This window comes from Otolemur garnettii, unplaced genomic scaffold, assembly GCF_000181295.1.
Source record: "Otolemur garnettii isolate 467f Iridium unplaced genomic scaffold, OtoGar3 scaffold00187, whole genome shotgun sequence".
Lineage (NCBI taxonomy): Eukaryota > Metazoa > Chordata > Mammalia > Primates > Galagidae > Otolemur > Otolemur garnettii.
The window spans coordinates 1,506,098-1,525,672 of NW_003852582.1; the positions used below are offsets into that span (position 1 = coordinate 1,506,098).

Genomic DNA, 19,575 nt, shown 5'->3' on the forward strand with positions numbered 1-19,575 from the left:
AACAATTTCAATTAAGAAAGGGGAGATTAGAGGGGAAGGCAAAAGAGACTGTGAGCACAGGCAACTCTGTCAAGACACCTAGTTATGAAAAGGATAAAGAGAATATAGAAACTATAGGGATTTGTAATTGAGTGCAAGTTTTTGTTTTTGCTTACCTATGTTTTCTGAAAGGAAGAAACTACTAGAGAGCAAAGGAGGTATCAACAGAAGAGGTCCCCGTTGTAACAGGGGATGGAATGCAAAGCATGAATGAAAGAGTATCTTTCAACAGAGGAGAAAAGAATACCTCTATACACCTTAGAGTGTATATAGTTTCTGCTCCATAAGTTTATGTAAGTTCTTCTAGAACAGAAAAATTATGTAAGTTCCAAATCATCTATACACCAAAATTTCAACAGTGGTGTTCTCTGTGGGATGGGATTACGGTCTGTATTACTTTATTATTCTCTTTGGCACAGAAAATTTAAGAAGCAAAGAAAAACAGAAAGGGGAAAATACCCATACACTCACCAATGAATTGCTTTCATAGTTTAAGAAGTTTATAAATGGCAGTTGCAATACACTTAAATTAACATGTTCTCAGAAAAAGGGACATTAATGAGAACACTGCAATGGAATAATACAAAACTTAAAATGGCTCTTTGACTGATTTAAATGTAGAAGAAAAGTGAAGTCCAGTCTCCTCTTAGCTACCTAAGTCTGTTATAAAAGAGAATTCCCAAGTATTTGGGACTTACTAATTTAGAACTAAATTTTCAATACTGCCTTCCTTTCTGGCTATTAAATATTTTTTTGCTATTTATTTAGTTGTAAATAAAATCTACTACTAACATTCATGCTCACTGGCACCAATTTTTAGAATGGAAAATTTAAACAGAGGCTTACAGTTGTGGTAAGTTTGGTCTAACAAAGGGATCATTTTCTGCTCCGTTGACTGCTTTGTTTTTCCTTTGTTTTGGTTCAGAATTGGTAGAGGGTGCCTGAGAATTATTAGCTGTGGGAGGTTTGCGTTTGGCTAGAAGTTTCCTTTGCCTTTCAATATCTTCTCTTTGCTGATTCACCCATTCTTGTTGCCTGTGTAAAAATAAATAAAAACATTAACTTTCCATTACCTTTCACAATTAAAACAGGAAAAAAAATTATTTAAAAACATAAAAATCATGTGAATTATAACCTTTTGATACTACTCTTGTTAACCAACTTACAGAAATCATTATCTATTTTATCCCATTGTATCCATTTTAGGTACTCAATAAATAGTTGTTAAATGAAATAAAAGAATGAGCTTAAAAAAAACAAAGAAAGTAACAAAGTATGGGATATATTTTATACATGTATCTCATCACTTAGGATTTGCAGACCAGCTTAGAACAGGCAAATATGCATTTAGTACGAAAAATATTATTGTCTAAATTTATCTCTGCTAAAAAGATATTTTAGGAATAAAACAAAACAGTTATTTTGAAATGAAACCAAAATTGGCCTTAATATAAAAAATTCATATGGGGGGGGAGAATTTTGACAATTTAAGGAAAGGAAACAAGAAAACAGCAAGAACATTTACTCTGCTTTCAAGAATGAGCAATTAATATAAATAAAATTAATGCTTCCCCTTCAAGAAGCAAAAACAACTTTGCAAATAGTGCACTTACACTAAAAACTAATAATAGGCATCATGTCTACTATTAAAATATAGATCGAAGATTTTAGCAGTTTGACCAGGGTATTAAATAGATTACAGTGAAGCTTTTTATTTTTTATTTTTATTTTTTTTTTTGAGACAGAGCCTCAAGCTGTCCCCCTGGGCAGAGTGCCATGGCATTACAGCTCACAGCAACCTCCAACTCCTGGGCTCAAGCGAGTCTCCTGCCTTCGCCTCCCAAGTAGCTGGGACCACAGGCGCCCGCCACAACGCCCGGCTATTTTTTGGTTGCAGCCGTCATTGTTGTTTGGCGGGTCCGGGCTGGGGATTCGAACCCGCCACCTTAGGTGTACGTGGCTGGCGCCTTAGCCGGTTGAGCCATAGGCGCCGAGCCCAGTGAAGCTTTTTAAAATTAACCTGTTGTAGAACACTTTAAGCTTGTTCTAATAGTAACCATGTTCCCTTTTAGGTCATCTTACCATGCCAAGAAAAAACTTTAAAATCCCATGTGGTTAAATTTAGATTTAAAGCAAGTCAAAAGTTTCATTCTTTCATCTCTTCTCCCTCCTCTCAACACCATTTAAACCAGAATTATAGAGCTCCTACTCTGCTGATAAAGAATCAGCCTTACATATATTCCTTTCCCTAGGTTTCTAGTGAGGGAGCAGCAGAGTAAGGTTAAGAGTGAAGACAAACAAGAACAATCTAAATAGAAGAGTAAAAGGATAGAGACATAAAGTAACAACAAGACTTTAGCTTTCATTTGCAAGTGGGAATAAATAATTTCAATTATTTTTTTAAAAGTAAATTTTAAGGCTTTAAAAAAAAAAAGCAGTAATAACCTTGATGATTAGAATCCTAATGGAAAGTAAAGAATTTCTGGAATAGATATGTTGCAAATACCTAATTATTCATGAATGACCATATAGTTGAGATGATGATTAATATTAATTTTTATTTATTCCTTTCTCTTTTTGTCCTCTAACCACTTCGGGTTATATCACTGATTATAATATATGTATATGTAACAATACACAGTAGGTCCCCAATAAATGCTTATCAGTGACAGTAGAGATAAGCGAATAATTTTGTTCTTTTCTAACAGCTCAGTGGAGCAACTGTAACTACTGGCAGAATTTATATTTTAGGTCATGCATATTAATCATGTAACCCTCTTTTATTCATTGCAGGACAACTGCAGGTCTGGGTTTAGTAGCAGAGGTTCCTATTCATAAAACACTCAAAAATGTGGATTCTATCTCAAATCTTCTCTTGCTCTCCGCTTTTCTGTCTGTATTTTAGCTAGAGCTTTAATCACCTTTCATCTGGAAACCCCTCCATCTTAGCCGTCAACAATTTACCTGCTTTCCAGTACTATTTCCACATTATCATCATAACTATTCTACAACTCAGTTCTGTTCATTTAGAGTTTATATACCCTAAATGTATAAACCTTGAATAGGTCTCATATTTGCAGAACTAAAATCCAAACTCCCTACCAGCACAAGGACACTGTCATTCATTGTGGTGTACCTAACACTTAGCATAGCTGTGTTGAACAAAACCCAAATAAATCTGCTGAGAGAGAAAGAGAGAAGCCCATTTTATTGCAAGTCCTGGGAACCCGAGTTGGAACAGCAATGTTAATGTTATACCACATGAAATAAGCTTTGCCTTTACTTTAGGGTGACCAGATGTCCCGCTTTTGGCAGGACAGTCCCCATTTTTAACAATTTGTCCCACAGTGTTTTAAAAAAGTCCCGATTTTTGGAAAGAATGCACAAACGGGTGGGAAAATAGTAAGGGAATATACGGTTTTCAGCTGCCATGTGGCTATTTCCCCCAGGATATGAGTTTTATATTATTTTTGTTAATTTTATAATGTTAAACTGTAATAATAACAAATAATTGTTGAGAAGAGATTATCGAGAACTGCTTATCAAAGTTTGCATTGTTGTCAGCCCCCCCCCCCCCGTCAATGCACTTTACCAATGTTAAAATCTGGTCACCTTACTCTACTTCAAATAACTGGATTGACATCTGCTAATGTAGATGCCGCCACTATTCCTGATTTTCAGCTTTTTACAAATCGTCCAGCAAAGAAAAGGAACAGCATAGGTCCTGCCTTCTTAACACATAAATAGTTAGCCAATCTTTACCTACTACCACATGAAGTCAAGAAAATATGGTAACAATGACTTCTTTGCTTTAAAGTTTACCTTAGAAATGCTAAAGCCTAATAGCTGAGTGCCTGTAGTCCCAGCTACTTGGGAGGCTGAGGCAAGAGAATCACTTAAGCCCAAGAGTTAGAGGTTGCTGTGAGCTGTGACGCTACAGCACTCTACCCAGGGTGACACAGTGAGACTCTTGTCTCAAAAAAAAAAGAAATGCTAAAGCCACATATTCAGTTCAACTGACTTATGGTTTACTGTCTATGAGGCAAAAGAGAAAAGTTCTTTTCCTTAAGAAGAGATAGCAGGCAAGGGTTAAATATTAACATTTAAAGATTAGGGAATGAGAAAAAATACTAAGTAGTAAAAATCCAGTAGCTCTCTCTCATCCTCTCTCACCTCTCTCAAAAGGTGTCACACAGACACCTTTCGATGAAATTAAATTTTTAACAACTCTCTCCCAGAATATGATCTATAAAGATGAAGATTCAGTTTATATTTTGGAAAGTCTGATTTAGAATAATATATTATCCTATATAGGTGAAGGCTAATTAATCAAGAAGCTATAGCTAACATTATAATATCCCTGTTTTATATTCCTTTCAAATGTATACTAAATTCTATGATTTCAAAGAGTAGTGAGGAGATACAGAACATTAATTCCAAATCTATAATCTTTTAAAGTAATGAAAACCCAAATGACTATTAAATTTTTTAAAATGTAAGAAATGACTAACTTCACAAGATTCTGAAATGCAAAACCATCTGTCCACTGTTCAGTAAATGAAGCTCCATGTCTAACTGTTGTGAAGTGCCCCAGGCGTAATCTATCTTGCATACTCTTCTCTCGGCTTGACAGTTTTTCTTGTGTACTCTGGAAAAAAGGAGGGAAAAAAATCAATTGTATTCATTTAAATTTTAAATGGGGCAAAGGAAGCTTGTAAAGAGGAATGGAAAACCTACTAAAGTTTTAACTTACCTTTTCAATAAGAAGTTTCTTGCTCATTGATATACACTTATTTAATCGTTCTTTGTATTTTTCAAGTAATTTTTGTTGTTCATCTATCTGCCGTCTGAGATCACAGTTAGCCTACAACATAAGTAGAAAATGCAAAGTGTCTAGAATTTATATATATGAAAACCTTAGAAGTATTTCAATGTTTTGATAAATGATGAACAGATAAGATGAATGATACTAAATATCTGAGTATGATACCAAAAATAAAAAGCCTTTCTTACCATGGGATAATACTGTTGAACTTTACTTAACTCCACAGTGGAAAATACATGGAATTTGTTATCTATGCTCCACACATTCAAATCCACACTTAAGATACAATAACTTTGGCTAAGCTACGTAAGCTATCAGAAAATTTCCATTTCTAACAAGTTCTCCAGTAACACTGACATCTGTGGTCTGGGATTATGATTTGAGAATTACATGTCTAGGGCAATCATAGGAGAAGCCAAAAGACAAGGGCATTACCATCTCCACAGTGGAACTATCAATCTAAAATTATATATGTAATAAAATTATTTTCCAAGGAAGGAAACAGATTTCTGCATCAACATACTCTCAACATTAGGTGCAATTCAAACAAAACCCCAAAGTGTATGTGTATAGTATGTATGTGTATAGCTTGGAAAACTGACTACAAAACTTCTCTAGGACTACAAAGGGCCAAAAATAAACAAAAATGAAGGCAAGCATATTTGTTCAACTATCACAACTTAATATAAGGCTACCACATTTATGATCACCCAAATCCTCTTCTTCCTTAATGGAAATGCACTGCTTTACCCTGGACTGATACGTGCCCAACTAAAAGACTACATTTTCTAACTTCCCTTGAAACTAAACATCATCAGTGAGATATAAGCAGAAGTTGTTCAGTGGAATACCGAAGAAGGCTACACACAGAATTGTGCTTTTTGTTCTTCCCTTCCTCATCCTGTCTTCTGCTTAGCACACAGACTTCATAATTGTGACTATAACAGGTATAAGGAACCTTGATGTGACCTTGAAGATGGAAGCCATGGACTACAATAAGGACATAGGAAAAATGAAGGAACCAAGGTCATGCATGATACTGTGGAACAATCATACTTGGGCTGCCCATGTCTCTTCTCTTGAAAAATAAACTTTTATCTTATTTAAAGTACTGCTATTTATGTTTTCTGCTACTAACGAACAACCAAAGGCAATCACTAAATGATGAAAAGATACTACAATACCTGTGGAGAGAAACACAAATAGGACAATAGAACACATAAATAGATCCTTGTAAATGAAAACAAGATTTTATGATGAAGTTGACGTGTTAAGAATGAATTTTTAATTAAGGCTGAACAACTGGTTACCTCTGTAAAGAAATTAAAATGAAATCCTACTTAACGCCAGAACCCAAAACCAATTCCAGTGAGATTAACAGCCAGACTACAAAACTTTCAAACAAGAATACAGAACATATTTACAAATCTTAAGACTTAAAACATTAATTCTTTTGATATATCTTTGCTAATAATTTAATATAAGCAAAACAAACTACAGTAAAACCTCCATAGTTGACCACTTCCTTCAGTTGACCTAATATATTTATTTTGTGGAAACAGAACCTCACATTGTGTCCTCAGTAGAGTGCTGTAGCATCACAACTCACAGCAACCTCAAACTCTTGAGCTCAAGCGATTCTCTTGTCTCAGCTTCCCGAGTAGCTGGGACTACAGGTGCCTGCCACAATGCCCAGCTATATATATATTTTTTAAGAGATGGGGTCTCACACTTGCTCAGGCCAGTCTCAAACCTGTGAGCTCAGGCAATCCAACTACCTCGGCCTCCCAGAGTGCTAAGATTACAGGCATAAGCCACCGCATTGGGCCTCAGTTGACCTAATTTTCATAGACTGGACATGCACCCATGTCCATATCAGTACAGCAGGCCTAGCTCCTTACATTGATAACCTCTGTATATTGACAAGTTTGTTACAGTACCTTAGGTGGTCAACTTACAGAGGTTCTACTGCATAAATAAAAATATATATTTAATCATGTAAAAATTAAAACTGTATTTAATCATCAAAAGACAGCATGAAGAAATGAAAGACAACTCACAAACTGGGAATAAATAACATATATGACCAAACAAATGACGGCACTGGTAAGAAAAAGACAATCCAATAAGCAAAATGGGCAACAAACAAAGTTATTTCATGAAAGAAACACAAATAGTTAATAAATATTTTAAAATATAGTCACAACCAATTAGTAAAAAAAGAATTCATAATAAAACCACAAGGCACTGTTATATCCATTAGATCAGCCAAAAGTAAATTTTTTTAAGAGAATGTTATTCTACCAAGCCCCGGCAAAGACAATGAGCAATAGGACTTTTTTTCTGGCTCACCGCTCATCCAAACACTTGAGAAAAATTTGGTACTAGTAAAGCGAAAGATGTGCATGCCCTGTACTATGGCCCTGTTTTCCCTAAGCATGTACCATAGAGCAAGTATTGTACTTTTGTCCTAGAAGTCATGTATAAGAATATTCTTACATTCATAGACCGTCTTACTACTTAGCAGTCAAGTGGACAAACTATAGTTATTTTGTTTGTTTGTTTTTGAGATAAGAGTCTTCTTTTGGTACCACAGCTTATAGCAACCTCAAACTCTTGGGCTTAAGCAATTCTCTTGCCTCAGTCTCCCAAGTAGGTGCGATGACAAGCACCTGCCACAACGCCCGGCTATTTTTTAGAGACAGGGTCTTGCTCTGGCTCAGGTTGGTCTCAATCCTGTGCGCTCAAGCAAGCACCTGCCTTGGCATCCCAAGTATTGGGATTACAGGCATGAGACACTGCGCCCAGCCAAACTACAGTTATTTACATCAATGTGATGACTCTTCCACATAAAATGCTCAGTAAAAACAAGCAGGGCGAAAGGGTCCATAAGGATAATTTCACTTAAGTTCAGAAACAATCTAAAATAATATACTGTTAAGAATATATGAACATAATTAATACAACCATATAGAAACATTAAGAAATGACAAATTCAGTATTTAGAATATTGGTTAAAGATAAAAGCGATCTGAAAGAGTCAACAAAATGAGATCAGAAAAGATACACTGGATCACAGATGTTGGTTTTACTGACTATCTACATAAGTGATTCTCAATACTGCCTTAAATTAGAATCATTAGGAGTTTTTAAAATTACCAATCCCCCAAACTCACACGAATCAACTAGATCAGAACTCCCCCACGTTAGAGTTCAGGCATTAGCACATCCACTCTTTCCATCTGGGAATTCTAAGAAGCAACAAGGGGTAAGAACTATCGCTTTAAACCTCACTCTCATTTATAAGCACACTTCTGGATATATTTTTTAATGAAGTTTCCATTAAAAATCTCATGCAATCACAGCAGTTACTTCATCCTTTATAGTACTAAATGCCATATATGTAACAAAATCATTTAACTTTTAACACATTAACTGACACGTGAGATGTATTTAACTTAAGCTAGTTTTGAGCCCCAAGGCCTCATGAAAGCATATAGTATTAACTCAACTGTCTCTTGAATACTGACTACCACACCAGAAAAAAATATTTTCTCCTTGGGGCCACAGTGTTTTCTTAGTTCAAGATAGGTCAAAGGAAGTGTGAGTTATATATGCTTCACAAAGCCCTGGGTTCAAAACTAGCATTGAGTTAAATACAACTCACACAGCAGTTTATGTGCTTGACCAATAAAACACCCTGGCCCCAAGGGGAAAATTTTTTTCTAGTGTGGCCATCAATGTGTTAAAAGATAAAACTGCTGTCTATGGTACTTGGTCATATAAAAATAAATTTTATAAACTTCTAGTTTTTCCAACTGTTTCTACATTTACATTTAAAGATCTAATAAAATATTTTCACTTTCAAGTTGGTATTTTCAATAACGTACTTATACTACAAGAAAAAAACTTATTATTTTCCAGCTATAGAAGTTTTCACAATGCTAATGTTTTCAGTGGTTTCACTGTTGACAAATAATTTATTCAAAATTTTTCCATCCATAAATCATTACTTACCCTGAGCAAATCATCTATACGACCTTCCTTCTTTTCCAGATCCTGGTTTTTATTACTTTCTAATGCTGCTAATTTCAGCATTGTGAGATCAGTCTAAACGAAAGAAAGTTATTTTATTATCTCTATTAGAAATGCTGTTGCACACAAACAAAAAACTGGATTTTACCCAGACTTCAAGAAGAATAATATATACACTTGTGTGTATATGTAAAGAGTATTCCAAAAAGCTTAGTGTGATTTTAAATGTATATTTTAAAATTATATTTTATTTTATTTATTTATTTTTTTGAGACAGAGCCTCAAGCTGTCACCCTGGGTAGAGTGCTATGGCATCACACCTCACAGCAACCTTCAACTCCTGGGCTTAAGCGATTCTCTTGCCGCAGCCTCCCAAGTAGCTGGGACTACCGACGCCTACAAACACCCGGTTATTTTTTGGTTGTAGTTGCCACTGTTGTTTGGCAGGCCCGGGCTGGATATGAACCCATCAGCTCTGGTGTTATGTGGTTGGTGCCTTAGCTACTTGAGCTACAGGTGCTGTGCCTAAAATCATATTATTATTTTTTTTTTATATTTATTTAGAGACAGAGTTTCACTTTATTGCCCTCGGTAAAGTGCTGTGGCATCAAAGTGCTGTGCCACAGGTCACAGCAACATCCAACTCCTCCTTACTCTAGCCTCAGCCTCCCAAGTCATGGAACTACAGGTGCCTGCCCCAACGCCTGGCTATTTTTGTTTTGTTGTTGCAGTTTGGCTGGGGCCGGGTTTGAGCCCACCACCCTTGGTATATGGGGCTGGCGCCCTACCTACTAAGCCACAGGCACCACCCTTAAAAGCATATTTTAAAAGTATACGCAGGCTCCATATACCAAGGGTGGCGGGTTCAAACCCAGCACCAGCCAAACTGCAACAAAAAAATAGCCGGGCATTGTGGCGGGTGCCTGTAGCCCCAACTACTTGGGAGGCTGAGGCAAGAGAATTGTTTAAGCCCAGGAATTAGAGTTGCTGTGAGCTGTGACACCACAGTACTCTACCGAGGGCAATAAAGTGAGACTCTGTCTCTACAAAAAAAAAAGAAAAAGTATAAACGATATGAACTTACCAAGAAATATTTTAAAAGGTTAATTATTTAGAGTATGGCTGTTTCTCACTAAAATTCAATATGTCCACTGCTCTGTGCTATATTATCACTCTGGTTGACCTTTAAACTTTGCTAAGCCTTTAATAACAACTTTTTTTTTCAGACAGAGTCCCACTCTGTTGCCCAGGCTAGAGTGCCCTGGCTTCAGCTTAGCTCACAGTAGACTCAAACTACTGAGTATGAGCAATCCTCCTGCCTCAGCCTTCCATGTAGCTGGGACTCTAAGCACGAGCTACAATACCGGCTAATGTTTTCTATTTTTAGTAGAGATGGGGACATGTCCTTGCTCAGGCTGGTCTTAAAATTACAGAGATCAAGCAATCTGCTTACCTCAGTCTCCCACAGTGCTAAGATTATAGGTGTGAGCCACTGTGCCCGGTCTAAACTATTTTTTAAACTGATAAGTAAAAACTGTATATATTTATGGTGTATAATATGATGTTTTTATACATATACACACTGTGGAATGGCTAAATCAAGCTATTTAATACCTACCTATCATTTTTTGTGGCGTGAACACTTAAAATCTACTCTTAGCAATTTTCATATACAGTAAAATCTCTGTAAGCTGAGCACCTAAGGGACTGTAACAAACCAGTCAATGTAAGAGGTGGTCAACATAAGAAACTAGGCCTACTGTATTGGACGTGGTGCATGTCCAGTCCATGAAAATCAGGCCAACTTAAGGAGGTGAATGTAGGTAGATGGCCAAATATGGAGGTTCTACTGTATACATAACATTATTAACTGTAGTCACCAAAATGTACAATAGATCCCTTACCACTACTCCTTCTCTAACAGAAATTGTTTGTCCTCTGACCAACATCTCATGTAGCAAAACCTTTCATAAGCTGCTCAGGGACTCTGTAATCCTAGACACAAGATTATCCAGAGGTTCTGATACATGCATAACAGTTTGGACGTAACCCCAAAAATAAAGTCTAATGAAAATACACTGGCAAGTTGAGGCAGTCAGGCAAAAGATCTACTCTCTCAGTCCTCAGTCAGAGAAAAGAGTCATCCAGAAACTGCCACATGTAAACAATTAAATTCATGAAAGCAACTAAGGATAAAAGATACTCAAATTTAATTTTCATATTATCTAATTTGTAGCATACATACACACTCTCATAAATATAGGCACTCAAATGAATTACTTTAATGTCCTCTTATCGCAAATGTAACAGTCTTAACAAAGGCTTCAATTATATATATATACCTGGATGTTATTTGACTTGCTTAAAACATCTAAATATTTGCCAGTGTGTAACAAAAGACAAGCTGACAGTAAATTGAGTGTTTAAATTTTTCAACCCTCCCTGCAAATTGTTTTTCTTTTTTGATGTATAATTTGTATAAAACAAACAATATACATTTTAGTTCTTAGTACAAGGTTGGTCAGTGGTTTCTGAGAACTCACAGAAAAAAAATTTAAGTATTATTTACCTGAGTAATTTTAAAGGATAACTGCTTTGGTTGTACAATAGGGTGGTCCCCAAAAGCTAATGCAGTAGGAGAAGGGCTATTCGGTCGAACCTAAAAGAACATATTAGAATTCTTACAGTAGAAAGAAAAAAGAAGTAGGCTTCTATTTAGCAACAATTACTTAATGTTTCTTAAGTTGTTTCTCTCAGGATAATACCTGAACTGAAACATAATTGACTTTTCAAAGCTTTTAATCACCATTTACCCTACAAGCATTCACTGAATATCTTCTACCTACGGCCTAGAGGGAGATACACCCATATATTCCCCGTTCCTCGTGGAGCTTATATTCTAGTGCCATGGAAGAAATCTTAAAAGCTTTCACACTATTAAGCAAAACAAGGATAAACTATTCTAAAACAAAAATATTAAAAACCAATTATGAGGGCAGCGCTTGTAGCTCAAGAAGTAGGGCACCGGCTCCATGTACTGGAGGTGGCAGGTTCAAACCCGGCCCTAGCCAAAAACTGCAAAGAAAAAAAAAATTATGATAGTTCAAGAAGTAAAAATAAAAAAACATTAATACAGAATCTTAGTACTAGGGACAATAATGCAAATCCACACATAGTTTAATATCAATTTGCTGGTAAGTTTCATGGTTTATTCGGTCACTAGCTTAAAGATAAACTCATCATAAGCAGATTACAACACTGTATCAATGTTATTCCTACAACTCTTTATCAAGTTATTGTTCTTATCTTATGCCTTACTTTGAACATGGCAATGTGATGTGCCTGAAGGTACAAAATGGGTAAGAAATCATCAAATGTGTCCTACAAATAAGGACTAGAAGGGAACAAAAGAAATGAAAACAAGCCACTTGAAGAAGTGTGACTCATTTTTAAAACTTTTACCTGTAAGTTACTAAAAAGCAGTATTGTTTTTCTGGTTAAACACTGAACTTGCACACAAGGAAAGTAAACCAAAAAGGAATCCAATATGCAGAACAATACATATAAAAGATCTTAAAATGTTAGAAATAAACCAAAAAGGAATAAGATAATTTGTAGTCCAAGATTCTTCTACTATGCTGAACTACACAGTCTGCCTTTTTTCTTAAGGATTCCTAGACAAAAAAATTATTTTATTTTAATGGTTAAGAAATTTAACTGATTAGAAAGTTAGAAATTAGGAACCAACAATTGAAGCAGGACAGATACAAAAGTATTCATGTCAGTCCCACAGACTCCACAGCGTTCTTTTACAAAAATAGTAATTATTAAATATAATTAATTCAAGAAACCTTTAAGAAGCTCACTTTCAGAAATAAAGTTCTAACAACATCAAATTAAAAAGGATTCAACTTGGGTGGCACCTGTGGCTCAAGGGAGTAGGGCACTGGCCCCATATACTGGAGGTGATGGGTTCAAACCCAGCACCAGCCAAAAACAAACAAACAAAAAAACCCAAAGATTCAACTCACCTTACAAAAAGATTTTTTTAAAGAAAAACACTGTGTAGCAATTCTCAATGAAACAACAAATCATAAAAGTTATCCAATGTACATAACCTCCCAGACAAAGAATGCACATGAACAACTTGAAAGATAAAAACTTACAGATGAGGAAGGAGTGGAATGTGAATGTGAATTTTGAGGAGAACGGATTGCAGGAGGTATGCCTCTTACTGGACTTGAGCCATTTCCACCCTGGTACTAGAAAAAGGAAACACCATTACTTATTAAAGCAGCTTAGATACTTGTTATATTAGACATGGCATTAAGAATTATCTTATTTTAAATTAAATCAAATAGTCATTTAAATGGTTCCAGAAAAAGCAAAACTAAGTTCAATTATAGACAAGCCTTAAAAGACTAATAACAGAGTACTCATAACAAGAACATGATGAAGCTATATTTTATAAAGGTCTTTACTATACTACGTTCTGACTATAATTTGTTATTACGGCGACTCAAAGACAAATTCCCCAAACTGAACTTTGTTTTTCTCCTAAATCTTAGCAGTTCCCCTATACACATTTCTTGAGCCAATATGGTCCCTAATCCCAAAACACATACAAATGTTTACACAAAGATCTTAATGAATATAATCAACTATCTTAAATGACTCATCTTTCTTAAGATCTGAAGGTTCATGGCATTATATGAAAGAGATATAGAATGAATTCTCTTTTCCTTAAAAGGACAAAAATCTTTAAAAAATCAATTATTTCTTCTAAAATGTATAATTTAGATGCATAAAGAAGCCAACAAATCTGTTCCATAGCTATCTTTCCTCTTATCTCATGTTCTTACTAAGGATGGGAAAAGAAAACCATTTGCTGCTACTGACTTCCTCTGGGGTATAGTTTACTGTCTACTTCATTTTTTGTTTAACTTTGACATGAGCAGCAAAGATGTCTTTCTGACGTGTTCATGTAAAAAGTTCTGGTAACCTAAAGATTTTGCCTCATTATTTTACCTACAGAGTGCCTATCATAACACCTGGCACAGAGTAGGCATTCAAGAGATATTTGTTTATTCAAAGTGATCCTATCTTTGGCAAAGGTTTTTTTTTGGCTGGAGCTGGGTTTGAACCTGCTAGCCCTGGTATATGGGGCTGGCACCCTACTCCTTGAGTCACAGGCACTGCCCTTGGCAAAGGTTCTTAATGATATTAACGAATGACCCCAACTAAAGACCATCAGGTAGCCAGCAACGATTTTACCTTAGAAAAAACTTTACCCAAGAAAACAAGCAATGGAGGACTTAACAAATTATTTAAAAATTCGGATCTTTTGCTAATCGGCCAATTCTGGTTTTAATCTCAAGTAAATATAAGTATTTTTTTCAATTGAGTAGATTATGTTTGTTGTTTTAATAATCACATTAATGCTTCCTAATGGAAAACTGGTAGCCAAAGGTGTTTCTATGTAGAAGCAAGAAAACATTCCAGAATGTTATTCTTGGGTAAAAATCTAAATTTATCACTCTTTATTGTTTTCAGGGACTCTGAGATTCACATCTCTATCAATTATCTACTCCCCATCCATAGGATTCAAATGTTGCTGAGATGTGATAAAGACCACTTTGACAGTAAGAATTGTGAACTGGAGAATGGGTAGACTTAACTTCCACGCTTTACTCTTCCATTTAGAACCTGACATTAGGTAGTCTAATTCACATTTATGGTACCCAGTTTCACTTTGCTTATCTTAAGTTGTTATAAGCAAATATGTGAGGAAGTACTTTTAAGATTATGATGTGTCACTGTAATATAAATTTTAACGTTCCCAGGAAAAAAGAATACTACATAGTACTAAAGCTCTGCTCTAATCAAGCAGATAATCAAAAGTTAACCTTGTGCTTCAAAGTAATTATTTGTAGCTCACAGCAGAATTACACTGAATTAGGAACTAGAGATAATTTTCAATGAACTTACTTCAAAATAGTCACTAATTTTGTGGCCACGTCCTCCAATACTTTTTCCTAAAATATAAAAAACATATACATTAGTAGGGCAATGATAGGATTAAAAAAAAATTTAGAATCCTCTGAAGATCAGATACAAATTTCAGAAATCCAAAACTCAAATAACATTTCAATAGATGGACTCTGATACAGAGTCCAGAGTTCAGTTGGTACTGAATTACCAACTTGCTAAGAAAATACAGTGAGTAGAAACAATTTTTGAGGGAGAGGCAAGCATCTTTGATTAAAACTACCTACACAGAATACATGACTTCTTCAAGTTATAATAGAAAAATAAATAATGTTAGGAGTCAAAAGCTTTGCATAATATAGACATGTAATTTATCAATTCCTTATTGACTTACATTCATGCTTACATTTATTTTTATCAACAAATATTTCTGAAGTAGTTACTATGTGCCAGGCACTACTGAGATAAATAAACAATGTATTTAAAGGTTCAATAACTTTAAATTTCTTCTTGGAACAAGGTAGGGAGATTTTTTAAAAGACCAAACATATATTCAGGACTAAATTAAAAAAAGAACAAACAAATACTCAGGAGTATAAATGCTACCTAAAAATTTTGAAGAATGGTTTTATACAGATTTAAAGATCAGAAAGGACTACAAAGGTTTTATACCAAAGGAACTTTTGTCTATAATAATTTCTCTGCAGATTCTGAAGACATAGTATCTTCTAATGAAGACAGAGATTTTTTTTTATTGCCAGAAATTATATCCTCAATTCTTTTCCCCTAATTAAACCCAAATTTCATAGTGTTAACACCCTCTCCCCATATAGCACCTGTGTTTTCAGAGCAAGCTGTCTCCTATACAGAGCCTCCATTCTGAGTTCCCATTCTCTCCTTCTTATTAGAAATCCAATTTTGTTCAGGTATTATCCCTCCTCCACTAACCCTGTATTTTTAAGGAACTTTAAACCCATTTTGAATTTCAAAGATGGGCCTGATTTTTGTAAGGGCAATAGTACCTCTACTGGACCATAACTGGCTTTGGAATGGACACATGACCCAATCTGGACCATAGATGATAGGAAAGGTTTGCTTTGGGCTTAAAGAAACTTAATCCAAAGAAGAAAAGGGGTGGGGGAGACACAGAAAGCCAGTCCCTCTCCAAAAGAATTTAAGCAAGGAAGCTGAAAAGAGTATAAGCCCAATTTAGGTAAACATCTAAAAGCAGAAGATGATCAGACAATGCTGTGGATAGCAGACCACTAACAAACAAACAAACAAAAAAAAAATGAGTCCTTAAAACAGGTTGGATCAACCAATCCAGAAACCCCATCCTATGTGTGGGCTTGTTTTCAAGTTTATCTGTAGTTGAAACTACAGCAATTAATATATCTTTACAATAAATAAAGCTACAAATACACTATCCACAACTTTGGGGAAACCAGATTAGAAACAAAAAGGAGCTCCAAGCAAATGGAGAGACAAAGTACTATGTATTTAGAGAAAAAGAAATGAAATGACTCTTCACAAAGACAACTGCTGCAAATATATCCCTTGATTCCAGTGCCATATAAACACCAGTAAGCATGGCCCTAGATCTTACCACTAAAGACTGACTCCAACATATACTGAATAACATTGTGTCCATAATGTCTGTGTGCCATTTAAACTAAGTTTAAATTTTAAAATTATACACAAACTTTATGGACATACCGTATATCAAATCATCAATATACACATACATGCTTTAATAGGCCAACTTATTGTCTTTCATTTTGAGTGCCCAAATTAGAGTACTATTATTTTGTTGAGACATTATGAGAGATTTTATAGTCTAATGAATATAATCTTATTAGCTCATATCACAAAAGGTAGGTATGTTAAGAATAAAAAACAGGTATGAAAAGAAGATGGTAATTTCATTAGTCTCTCTTGATTATTTTTACATAGCTTTTTTTTTTTTTAAATAAAAGGGAGGAGTAAGTTTGGGTACGTTTTTGAAAGTGAGATTTAAAGGTTTTATTTAAAACCAAGAAGCCATTTCAATACCTTAATTTCTATAAAGAAAGAAAAATGAGAAGTGATGCTTCCCCAGATCTGGGCATGTTAGTCTTTCTAGGACCCAAATAAAAAATTAAGAGAAATGTCCAAATGCCTAAAAACAGTAATCACATACTAATTACATGTATGTGTAGAAAGACTGCATTTCATATTATTATTTAAGAATTAGAATATTAATTGGTTAAAAATCAGAACAATTAATTGTAAATGTCCACTGGGCTCTGAAAGAATACTATTTGCTTACCCTGACTACTTTCATTCTGGTTTTCTGCTTTTCTCTTTCTTCCCCTAGATGATTCCGATTGTTTCTTCTCTGGTGTCTACGGAAAAGCAAGATAACAGATTTTTAAATTACATTTTTAATATACAAAATCAGTACAGTCAACATAAAAATCATTTTTCTTTTTGAGGTCAAATAGTATACAACAGTGTCCACAAGATAAATGTATAGTTATTTATACACAATTCATTTAAAAAATAAAATTTCCTATTATGTAAATTTTAAAAATTCCAATTATAGAAGAGCCTGTACATACTACATGGAATTCTACATTTTCAGAATTTGACTTGAAGTGGATAAGAAATCTGAGAGTAATTTCCTTTACAGGATGTCCTTCATATCCCTAACTGGATACAGTCCAAATCATCATCATCATGATCATGATCATCATCATCATCATCATCTTAAGTTTCTCCTGTTAGTTTTCTACCACTCAAAAGTAGTTTTCTACTACTACTATGAAACAGAATTTTGCTGAGAAAAAGGGGGTAGAATACAAACCCTACATACACACACAATACCTACTAAAAAAGAACATTCACTCAAATGCCTAACAAGTATTATCCAACAGCAATTACACCAAATTCATAGATTAAGCCCTAGATGTGGGATGAGGGATGGGCCAAATCTGTTTGGATGTCTGGTCACCTGTTTTGTATCGCCTGCCCATAGCTTTTACATTTTTAAATGTCTGAAATTTTACAATTTAAAACAAAACGAATATTGCATATAAAAAATAGTTTGTTATATGAGAATTATAAGAAATTCAAATTTCTTGTCTATAATAAAGAACCCAGCCAAATTTGTTCATTTATGTACTATCTATAACTATCTAAACTGCTTTCACATTACAACAGCAGAATGCAGTAGCTGCAACAGTCAGTATGGCCCAGAAAGTCTAAAATATCTGGTCCTTTAGAGAAAAAGTTTGAAGACTCCTGCTCTAGATGGTGCTTTGGTCCCAAACTGCAGGTTTGTTCCTATAACAAACAGTAAAAATTTTCATTAGCCTAATACAAGTTAATTCTTGTAGACTACGACAAACTGATGTCTTGCTTAGTCAAAAATTAAAACCAAGACCAAAAGCACAAGGCAATGGCACCAGGTCCTCAAGTCCTAGAAGCCTAATTAAGTACTTCCAGTGTCAGAGTAAGGAATTCCATGAATATTTAACTAAATAAATTGATCACATTAGTTAACTTAAAATACATCTCTTAAGGTCCCAAACAAAGAAGGGATTCAATCAATATTTTTATGTCTCTGAATACTTCTATAACTAAATAGGATGAATGACAATACATAACCTAATTCTAATTGAGCATGTTTTCTTCCTCTAAGTATCACCACCTTGGGCATTTAAAGTTCTCTGATCTCCATTCTGCCAACAAGATAGCAAACTTTAGAGGTTGAACTGTACGTTACCAGTCTCTGAATTCTTTAAAGATAGGTAATATATCTTCTTCCCATCTGACCCTCCCATCCCATTACTAACATATTACTTGAAAATGCATGAATGATTATTAAATAATTTACTCAAGCTAACATACTAGTGTGGCAGGAAGATTCAAATCCAATTCAGTTAAATATAATTCCAACATAATCACATGCTCTTTACTTCTCCTCTGTGTGATATGGTGTATGCCCTACCCCATATACACCGACTAAATGAACCAACTATACAAAAGTATTTCAAATTTTACTATCTGTAAATAAAATATAACATGTCCAACAAATTGGTCCTATGTTTTCATTTCAGAAACCAGAGATTTTAAAGCCAGTTACTTGGGAGAGAGATTAATGTACCAGTAATGTAGGGTACATGGTTCATCAGTTGAGCTTCACTGTCAAAATTATCAAATTCAAACAATAATCGATTTTTTCTATTCCTAGAACTAAAAATAACCAAATAAGAACTCTAAATTCACAGTTGTATAAAGAACCCTAAATCTATCTTAAAACAAAAGATCTCTAAATAATAATTTATTCATATCCTTCCTAACTTTATGTAAAATTTAATGTCAAGAAAACATAATTTTTCAGCATAGTTTAACATTATACTAATTTCTCAGCATGGCAGGATCCCATTTGAATGCCATCTTAAATCTTCACTACTTTTAAATAAGCAAAAATACACATACACACAAAGTATTATATTAATTCTGGGACAGATATACTCGAAACCATATTTTGTAGTTAGAAAACCAAAGTGTAGGCTCAGCGCCTGTGGCTCAAGTGGCTAAGGCACCAGCCACATACACCTAAGGTGGTGGGTTTGAATCCAGCCCAGGCCCACCAAACAACAATGATGGCTGCAACCCAAAAAATAGCTGGGCGTTGTGGTGGG

The 19,575-nt window shown here is 34.8% G+C and overlaps 1 protein-coding gene across 1 annotated transcript in view; it reads right to left on the reverse strand.

Annotated features, from left to right (window-relative positions):
- TLK1 (tousled like kinase 1) overlaps nucleotides 1-19,575 on the reverse strand; it is a 149,358-nt gene that overhangs the window by 63,148 nt on the left and 66,635 nt on the right. The window contains exons 4-11 of the mRNA XM_023507552.1: nucleotides 17,196-17,271; nucleotides 14,888-14,934; nucleotides 13,066-13,161; nucleotides 11,469-11,558; nucleotides 8,882-8,974; nucleotides 4,793-4,903; nucleotides 4,551-4,687; nucleotides 886-1,074 (exon numbers count right to left, since the gene is read on the reverse strand). Of these exons, the coding sequence (XP_023363320.1) occupies nucleotides 886-1,074; nucleotides 4,551-4,687; nucleotides 4,793-4,903; nucleotides 8,882-8,974; nucleotides 11,469-11,558; nucleotides 13,066-13,161; nucleotides 14,888-14,934; nucleotides 17,196-17,271 (839 nt within the window). The remainder of the gene's footprint in view (nucleotides 1-885; nucleotides 1,075-4,550; nucleotides 4,688-4,792; nucleotides 4,904-8,881; nucleotides 8,975-11,468; nucleotides 11,559-13,065; nucleotides 13,162-14,887; nucleotides 14,935-17,195; nucleotides 17,272-19,575) is intronic.